This window comes from Heteronotia binoei, chromosome 6 (assembly GCF_032191835.1).
Source record: "Heteronotia binoei isolate CCM8104 ecotype False Entrance Well chromosome 6, APGP_CSIRO_Hbin_v1, whole genome shotgun sequence".
Lineage (NCBI taxonomy): Eukaryota > Metazoa > Chordata > Lepidosauria > Squamata > Gekkonidae > Heteronotia > Heteronotia binoei.
Window position 1 is genome coordinate 120,253,850 of NC_083228.1, and position 9,130 is coordinate 120,262,979.

At 44.7% G+C, this 9,130-nt stretch overlaps 1 protein-coding gene across 1 annotated transcript in view; it reads right to left on the bottom strand.

Annotated features, from left to right (window-relative positions):
- The window catches only part of ZBBX (zinc finger B-box domain containing), a 54,299-nt gene extending 45,517 nt beyond the window's left edge, over positions 1-8,782 (bottom strand). Inside the window, exons 1-3 of the mRNA XM_060242444.1 lie at positions 8,662-8,782; positions 4,337-4,458; positions 3,552-3,665 (exon numbers count right to left, since the gene is read on the bottom strand). Coding sequence (XP_060098427.1) covers positions 3,552-3,665; positions 4,337-4,404 — 182 coding nt within the window. The 5' untranslated portion in view covers positions 4,405-4,458; positions 8,662-8,782. The remainder of the gene's footprint in view (positions 1-3,551; positions 3,666-4,336; positions 4,459-8,661) is intronic.
- Between the last annotated feature and the right edge of the window lie 348 nt (positions 8,783-9,130).

The following is a 9,130-nucleotide window of genomic DNA, read 5'->3' on the forward strand; positions in this document are numbered from 1 at the left end:
AAACCCACAGCAAGGCTGCCATAATACTATCAGTTCTAGAAAATGACACAGGCTCTTTGTTTTGTGGCAAAAACATTTTGTGAATACATTTTACACTAAAATACATTGTTTGTTCGTTAAAAACATTTTCACCCTGCCTTCCTTGTGGCTGAAGGTGGCCATGACACACCGAAATGCTTTAAAAAACATTGTAGGTTTGCCGCTGAAGATGGGCAAGGCAGCCAGAACAGGCGATGCCGTCGACTGAGGGAAGACAATAACTCCATCAAGCCTCCTTGAGAAGACTCAAACTGCCATCAAGCCCTGAGTTAATTCACAAGTTCAGAACAATGGAAACCCCCACCTCACACACACACACACACACACACCCCGGACTGAGTAGGGCTGCAGACTTCTTGCCTCACTTACAGATGTTAATTTTCTGCCCTCAGACATCCCCCCTCTGCTCTAACCAAGCTGATCCCAATAAGCTTGGTACCTTTGCTTCCTTTGTAAACCTTCATTACCTTCTAGTTGGGATAAAAAGATACTGAGATCTGCATTTCAACTCATGTCTGACAAAGGGAGCTTGGACTCTCGAGATCATACCCTAAAAATCTTGTTAGTCTCTGGACCCAAATCTACCTGTTCTACTACAGACCAACACGGGTACCCTCTGAAACAGCCATCAAGCCTAGTGGCTGTGGGAAGAACTGCATGCCAAGATTAACTCTGACACTTGTCAGAGAACAAATTTTGAGCCCAGTGGCACCTTTAAGTCCAACAGTAGTTTATTCAGGGTATGAGCTTTTGTGTGCAGGCAGTCTCAGAGCAGCTTACAGTCTCCATTCCCTTCTCCTCCCCACAACAGACACTTTGTGAAGCAGATGGAGCTGAGAGAGCTCTGACAGAAACTGCTCTTGAGAGAACAGCTCTGAAAGAACTTATGACTGACCCAAGATCACACCAGCCCCGTAGTCTCTGGGCAAGCCCTTTAGTCCCAAGGCAAGCCAGGTGTAATGGCTCCTACACTGTGGAATGGTATGCCTGAGACTATTAGGAAGGAATCCATGCTTCTATTGATTCACAAAATGCGCAAAACAGATTTGTTCAGGTGAACTTTCATCTACAAGAAGCAAAGTTGCTGGTGTAATGGTTCAGTTCAGGAAGTGACTTTTATTAAAGGATAAACTCTTTCCTACGTTGACGATCTTGCAGCCTAAAACAGATACATTTGCATGCTACACTGATTGTCCTGATCCTTAAACAGACCCATTTGCATGAATCATTGAAGTTTCTTTGCCTGTTCTACAATTCCAGCCCAACTGCATTTTTGTCTTACTAGGAATTTTTGCTATCAGATTTAAACAAATGGGAGCCCATAAAGACTTCAATGGCAGCCCCTCCATCTTCAGCTCCCCTCCCCCCAGCAGCCTCTGCCTAGGAAAACTATGCTTTAGTTCTGTGATAACAGTTGCTGGGTCAGGCCCACCTGCATGGAACAGAACCTTCCATTTGCCTCCCAACTTCACCTATATGTATTATTTATTTTCTTAACTTATACCCTGCCTTTCTCCATAGTGGCGACCAAAGCACCTTACATCATTATCCTCTTCTTTTTATTCTCACAACCACCCAGTGAAGTCAGTTAGGCTAAAAGTATGTGACTGGCTCTACATCACCTAGCGAGTTTCTATGGCAGACTGGTGATTTGAACCTGGTTATCCCATACCCTAGCATGAAGCTCTAGCTTTCATATGGTGGCTGGCATTAAACAATAGCAAAGAGCCAGGCCTAGGTGAGACATGCAAGTCAGGTATTAGCAAGTTGTCCCATGGTTGCTGCCAAGCTTGGCTCTTTCAAAGGTCAAAACACCCCTGAAATCGACCTTGCCTTGTCTTTTACTGACAGAAACCAAGCCTTGAATGCTGTGGTTGCCTAGCAACGGCCACTGAGAGCTTCTGTTTCTTAAAGCTAGAGGCTCCTTTATCATTTTTTGTTTTTTCTAACCCTCCTCACACTAATTTCAGATTTTTCTGCAAACATGAGGCATTTTTAAGGTTTGCAGAAAGACCTGTCCATCCAGGTCTCCTTAAACTGAGTATTCTCAGATTTGGCTGACTTGGTTATTAGATTATACAAGTGGGGACCTGAAAAACACTTGGGGGAACAGCCATCCCATTTTCCCACCTTTGTTTCTTCTTCTCTTTCCCTACTTCTCAGTCTCTCACTCTTTCTCGCCCCTGCCATCCCTTCTCTCTCCCCCCCCCATGCCTGTCACTCTCTCCCTCTCTGCCCCTCACCCATCATTCTTTCTGCCCCCCAACTCCATCACTCTCTCCTTCTGCCTCCCTAACCCCATCACTCTCTCTTTCAGCCCACATTCCAACACTCTCTTTCTGCTTCCCCAACCCCATCACTCTTTTTCTTTCTGTCCCCCACTCCATCACTATTTCCTTCTCTGAGAGCCAGTTTGGTGTAGTGGTTAAGAGCGACGGTCTCTTATCTGGAGAACCGGGTTTGGTTCCCCACTCCTCCACATGCAGTCAGCTGGGTGATTTTGAATCAGTCACAGTTCTCATAGTGCTGTTCTCTCCAGTTCTCAAGAGAGCTTTCTCAACACCACCTACCTCACAGGAGGTCTGCTATGGGGAGAGGAAGGGGAGGAGATTGTAAGCCACACTGAGAGTCTGAGTGAAGGGAGGGGTAAAAATCCAACTCTTCTTCTCTCTCCTTTTGTCTTCCCACCCTATCACTCATTGTCTCTCTGCTTTTCACTCTTGCCACCCATCATTGTGACTGCTGCAAGGCCCTAGGCAGCTTCTTTCAACACCCCCCCCCACACTGCCACTCTCAGCAGCAAGCCAGCATGGATCCCAGTGGGCCCACTGAGGCTCCCAACCATTGCTGCTGCTGGTCCTGGTTAGGCTTTCCCCACACACATACCAGGCCCACTGACAAAGTAGGAGAAGGCAAGAGCATTGTCTGCATTTGCTCAAGGGTTGCAGAGGAAACCCTCCATTTTTTTTCTGTTTATTTGTTTCAGATGGCTATGCAAACCTGGGGAGTCTCCCAAGTTGGAGGGAGGGAGGAAAAAACCATAATACAACAAACAGGGTTAAGCAACAGACAGCAATTAGCTACGCAAACAGACTGAGGAATATTAAAAAAAAAATGGGGTTCATATTGTATGAACAGAACAAAAGGTGGGGGGGGGGGGGAATGGCAATTTCTTTTGCCAACTGCTGTGGACAGTTCCAGCACGAGGTGAATACTCCAATTCCCCCTGACAAAGCCGCCATGGTGAAACACAAAAGGACTTTGTACAATAATAAATCAATCAACTATCACCTGGCCTTTTTTTCTTTTTGTCCTACTGGCACATTGCTGAGTGCAGCCCATTTTTTCTTTTTGTTCATATGATACAACAGAACAGAAAATAGTACAGAATAAAGAAAGGGAAAGAACTCAGAGAAAACAAAGCCCTATGCTGCCTCAGTTGACTTATCCAATGCTAGTTCCCTCGATAAAAAAATATCTTCACTGGAATCATCACTCTTAATGCCACTTACTCTCTCTCAAGCTTCTCTCTGCTCATGTTCGACTGAAGCTGCTGCAATTTCCTTTCCATTTCTTTATTGTCCAGTTCCAGCTGAACCTTCTCCAACTGCAACTCTCGCACACTTCTGAAGAGATTAAATTTAAACATGTGCATGAACAGAACATAAAACTCAAATATTATTTTCTTATTCCATATTAAGTACATGAAATACAATGAAAGCAGGAAGAAAAGAGAGACATTATCTTTCGCTGTTTTGAGACTGGATTTATGCCCTGACCTGGATAGCTCAGGTTAGTTCAATCTAGGAAGCTACACAGGGTTGACCCTGGTGAGCACTTGGATGGGGGACCGTTGAGGAAATCCAGGGTCTCTGCACACAGGCAAACAATGACAAGCCATCTCTGAATGTCTCTTGCCTTGAAAACCCCATGGGGTCATCATAAGCCAGCTGCGATTTGATGGCACCTTCCGCTATACATGTGCAGTCTTTAGGCCCAAGGAAGAGAACAATGTGGTCCCAACAAGTAACTTCTCTTTGCACTCCTTCTGCTAAAGATATTCAGGAGCATAAGGAGATATTACAAAGCATTAACAGAGATGTTACTGGCACCCCAAACTCTAAAAACCTTCTTCTGGAAGGAAGTTCCATCGATTTTAACAGAACCAGACTCCGAGAAAATACTTTAAAGCTTGAAGCTTCAGTGGCAATGTAGAAATAAACAATATTTAAAGATGCATACGGAAAGCCAATAAACATCAAAGCTTCTCAGTGACAATCACCAGAAATGAACTTACTTTGCCTTCAGTTTTACAGACATTCCCATCTTAGAACCAGGGAGTATCACGAAGTCATTGACGTTCATGATTGCCAATTTACAAAATTACAGTGATCTGTTAGTTCATGCAGACTGGACAGCCTGATACAGAAAAGGAGCAGGGGGGGGGGGGGAGTAGAAATTTAATAAACAATTGTAACTGCAACTTAGGCAATATCATAATCTATGTTCAATTCTATTATAATATGGAGGATCGGGTGAGTAGGGAATTTGTTTTTGCACACAAGGCAACACTGGACACAGAAATGTACATGTTACTCATAAGTAAGCTCCACCGAGTTCATTCAATGGGTCTAACTAGGCAAATGTCTACAGGAGTCAAGCCTTAAAAGTTTAGGTTACCATCTATTATCTGCTGAACACAAGTAAACTTACTACATAGCCTCTTATGAAGGAGAAGATGATGATATTGGATTTATACCATACCCTTCACTTTGAATCTCAGAGCGGCTTACAATCTCATATAACCTCCCCCCCCCAACAGACACCCTGTGAGGTAGGTGGGGCTGAGAGAGCTTTCACAGAAGCTGCCCTTTCAAGGGCAGCTCTGTGAAAGCTATAGCTGACCCAAGGCCATTCCAGCAGCTGCAAGTGGAGGTGTGGGGAATCAAACCCAGTTCTCCCAGAAAAGAGTCCACGCACTTAACCACTATACCAAACTGGCTCTCACCACTACACCAAAATAGCTCTCATACATCATGCATCTAATAAAACTTACACTTGCTTTTGGAAGTTTGCTGCATATGAGTTTTTCTGGGTTTTGCTGCAACTGACTTAACATGGTTTCTTATCTAGACTTCGTAGCTTTTTATTATTCAATAATGTGTTAATTTTGTTAACCACATCCACAGGAAGTACATGCAGCTGATGGTGCAATACTAAAAGCTGCAACTTGATGCAAAGAGCGAAATTGTAAAAATTACTGCCATTTGCATTCAGATTAAAGTTGTTTCTTCTGCTTATAGAAGCCAGAATTATAAATACAGAAACATCTTAAAATTTGTAACAACAAGTGTTTTTCAAGACAACCATTTGTTAGCATGGCTGTCCAATCGCACAGAGGTGGCCAACTGACCAAGCAGCATGGTGCAACAGAAGAGTGACAGACTAGGATGTGGGAAACCCCAGTTCAAATTCCCATGCTGCCACGGAAGTTCAGAGTGACATTGGGCCAGTTACCCTCTCTCAGCCCATCCACCTCATACAGTTGTTGTGAGGATAAAATGGGGCAGAATGCTCTTGTAAGCTACTGAGAAGAAAAGTGGGGTGTAACTATCTATATAATCCTTTATCCTTTACCTTAATATTTGATGTATGGAATGCTGGGCATTAGAAAGTTTTCTTTTGAATTGCATAGGTTTAGTACAAATCCTGTATACAAAAACTATGTTAAATAAGTTGACAGTTGCAAGGATAGTGTTTGTACAGTAGTGAAAAACCCAACAGTTTCCTCCCCCCAACCCCTGGCAGAAAGCCCAGCCCATAAGGCTAGAGGGAAAAAATCAGTTATTGGGTTGAATCCAATCAGTGTTTAGGTGGCAGAAAAGGAAGGAGGAGCCTTCTTTTAACTGTCAAAAAAGGCTATGCCAGAGATCACAGGATCTGCACAGATACAATCCATGTGGGGCAACACCTGTAGTAAGCAGAAGAATAGGACTGAGTGAAACAGCTGGCTTGGTCCACTCCATTGCATAATAGTTTGAAAGAAACATCTTTTAGAAATGCTGCCAATATTCTGATAGAACACGTAGTTGCTACACAACAGAAATAGGCGCAAAGGAAAACAATCAAGAACGTTACAGCGCCATAAAGACCCTTTTAAAAAATTCTAAGCACAAGCTTTTGTGCAGACCAAAACAATTCAGTCTTCTGAGGTACAGGTGCAGTTGCCACCTGAGATGCTGTGCTTAAAATGCTTAAATGCTGTGCTTAAAATGCTACCGATATACAGCTATAGATATGTATGTATGTATGTATCAACAGGTGAAGCTTTCCTGAGCAAGCAATCTATTCATGCCTTCATATCATGTGTTAGAGGCACAGGAGCAGGATCAACGAAAAACTGGCTAGCCTAGTTACAGAAGGAAACTAGCCAACCAGCTGGTGCAAAAATTTAGGGCAGACTGAACATGGTGCAACATCTGAAGGCCTACATTCCAACCACAGGGGTATGCTTCCACACCAATGCATATTTTGTTAAAAATGTAAAGACTGCCTGCCTTTCCAGCAAGCAATTTTTGATCATCCCTTTTCAGGCAGCAGTCTTTAAAGTATCTTTCTGTCCCTAAGAGAACTGTAGCTATGCACTAAACCCGTTTCAGTGCAACTTTCTTCCAAGTGCATAGAACAGGACTGCAGCCCTAGAAAAGCAATGAAGAAAATGATCACAAGAAAAGACAGACAAGTTATTACTCAGGATGGGATTACATATCACTGAGTAAATGCATTTCAAGTCAGGAAAATCTCTGTCCCAGGACCATCCCATAGAATGGGGCATTCTGTTATCAGGCATTCTTTTCTACTGCTGTTCATAACAGGAAGCTAGTCGTACTTCTCACCACATTAATATGTCAATGTTTTGCTATGGTCCCCCTCCCCTTTTTTGAACACCTATTGTTGACCAACTAGATATTGAAGACAGGGCCAGTATGCAACCTAAATAAGTTTAAGATACCATTTAAAAAAAAAACTAGCTCCTGTAATTGTTCTTTGATGTGTGGGAAATTAGTAATTAATAATAGCTAGCTAAACAAGAATCTTGTGACATCTCTTCAAAGTCTAACCCATTTTATTCTAGAAATAGCGTTTGAGGATGAGATCTCACCACCCTGCAAGAGATTGTGCTAGCACAAAATGGTGCCACAAGACTCCCATCTATCTAGCTGTTATTAGTTACTGAGTTTTTTACAAATAAAGGGGGCAGTTGAGTAAGTTTTTGTGGACCAGAACTCTTTAAAAGATTACACCAGAATAAAAAGCAGTAAGTCTTCAAGGTACCATGTGTGACTCTTAAGTCATTTTTGCTGTGACAGAATAACAGGGGCTACCCTTTGGGATTAAAATCAAACCAAAATCCAGTAGCACCTTGTATAAACTCCAGTGTGTCTGATGAAGTAAGTTCTGAGTTGCCAGCTTCCAGATGGGGGCTGGAGATTTCAAGAAAATGGCTGCTTTGGAAAGTCGACTCTATGGCATCATACCCACTGATGTCCTTCCCCTCCCTATGCCTTCCCCTCCCCAGGCTCTACCCCAAAATCTCCAGGAATTTACCAGCCTAGAGTTGGCAACCTTAGCTGTGACTCATGAAAGCTCATCCTGGAATAAATTCTGTTGGTCTTAAAGGTGCCTCGGCTGAATCCCTGTTTTGTTCTTATAGTTTTACATATCAACATGTCTTACCTCTCTGGGATTAACAGGATTCTCAGCTCTGGGTTAAGAAATTCCTGGGGATTTGAGAGGTGGAGGATGGGATTTCGGGAAGAACTACGGTGGGGTAGGATGTCACGGGGTCCGCCCTCCAAAGCAGCCATTTCCTCCTGGGGAACTCATCATGGTCATCTGGAGATCAACTGTTAAGAGTGGGAGATCTCCAGGTACTGCAGGGAGGTTAGCAATCCAAGGAATTAATAATGTGAAGTCCATACAACAACAACAACAACAACAAATGAAGCTGCCTTATGCTGAATCAGACCCTTGGTCCATCAAAGTAAGTATTTTGTCTACTCAGACTGGCAGCAGCTCTCCAGGGTCTCAAACTGAGGTTTTTCACGCCTATTTGCCTGGACCTTTTTTATTTGGAGATGCCGGGGATTGAACCTGGGACCTGCTCTATCACTGAGCCACCATCCCTCCCCAATAAATAAATCACACAGTCTTGCAACTAAAAAGCCCAATCTAATTTGATTTATTCAGCAAACTGTTTTAAGATGCCAGGCTCTGTCCCTTTCCTGGCTTTATATATATATATATGGGGCCTTTCCCTCAGGCCACAGCATAAAAACTGCGGGAGCGTCTTTCCTCACCCCTATGATTTCCCGACCAGGAACAACAACGAACAAGCTCCGCCTGCGACACATCCACCTGCCAGGCTGCTGTTCGAGACGGAAGGAAGGAAGAACCCCAAAGTTGGCCATTCGACCTGCTCCTTTCCCCACCCCTGCTTTTAACCATGAATGCTTCTGCCTTTGTTTTTTAAAAGAGTCGAAATTAAAACCAACTCATTAAAATTAATCGAGACATCAACCCCTTCGGTTCGCTAGCCGCCCCATCCGCTCCCAGCGTTACCCGCAAGCACCCCCTCAAGACCGCCTGGCGCGCCTCGAGCCTCCCGACGCGGCCTCCGAATCCCGACGCCCGCCGGCCAGCCAGCCGGCCAGACGCGCAGAACCCGGGCTCGCCGTTCCCCTAGCAACGGGGCGCCTCGGCGCTTCCCACTGGAGAGGCGAGGCGGGGGGGGGGGAGGTGGCGCCGCGAGGGTTTCGCGCTCAGGAAGGTTCCATTGCCGAACGCAGGGGAGGAAGAGGGAGAGAAGGTTTGGCGGCGGCTCTCACGCACCTGCAGATTCCAGGCACGTAGGCTGGCTCCCCCACGGAGATCGACGGGGCTTTCCTTCTTGCGCCTAGGAGCTGTAGTGAATGTGGGGTTGCCAGCAGCGTTTCCTCGAAGCTGAGTCAGCGTGAGCTAGCTCACAGATTTTGAGCCTCCAGAACACACTCATTGATGCAGTCGCTAACAACTGGTCACCGCACCTCAA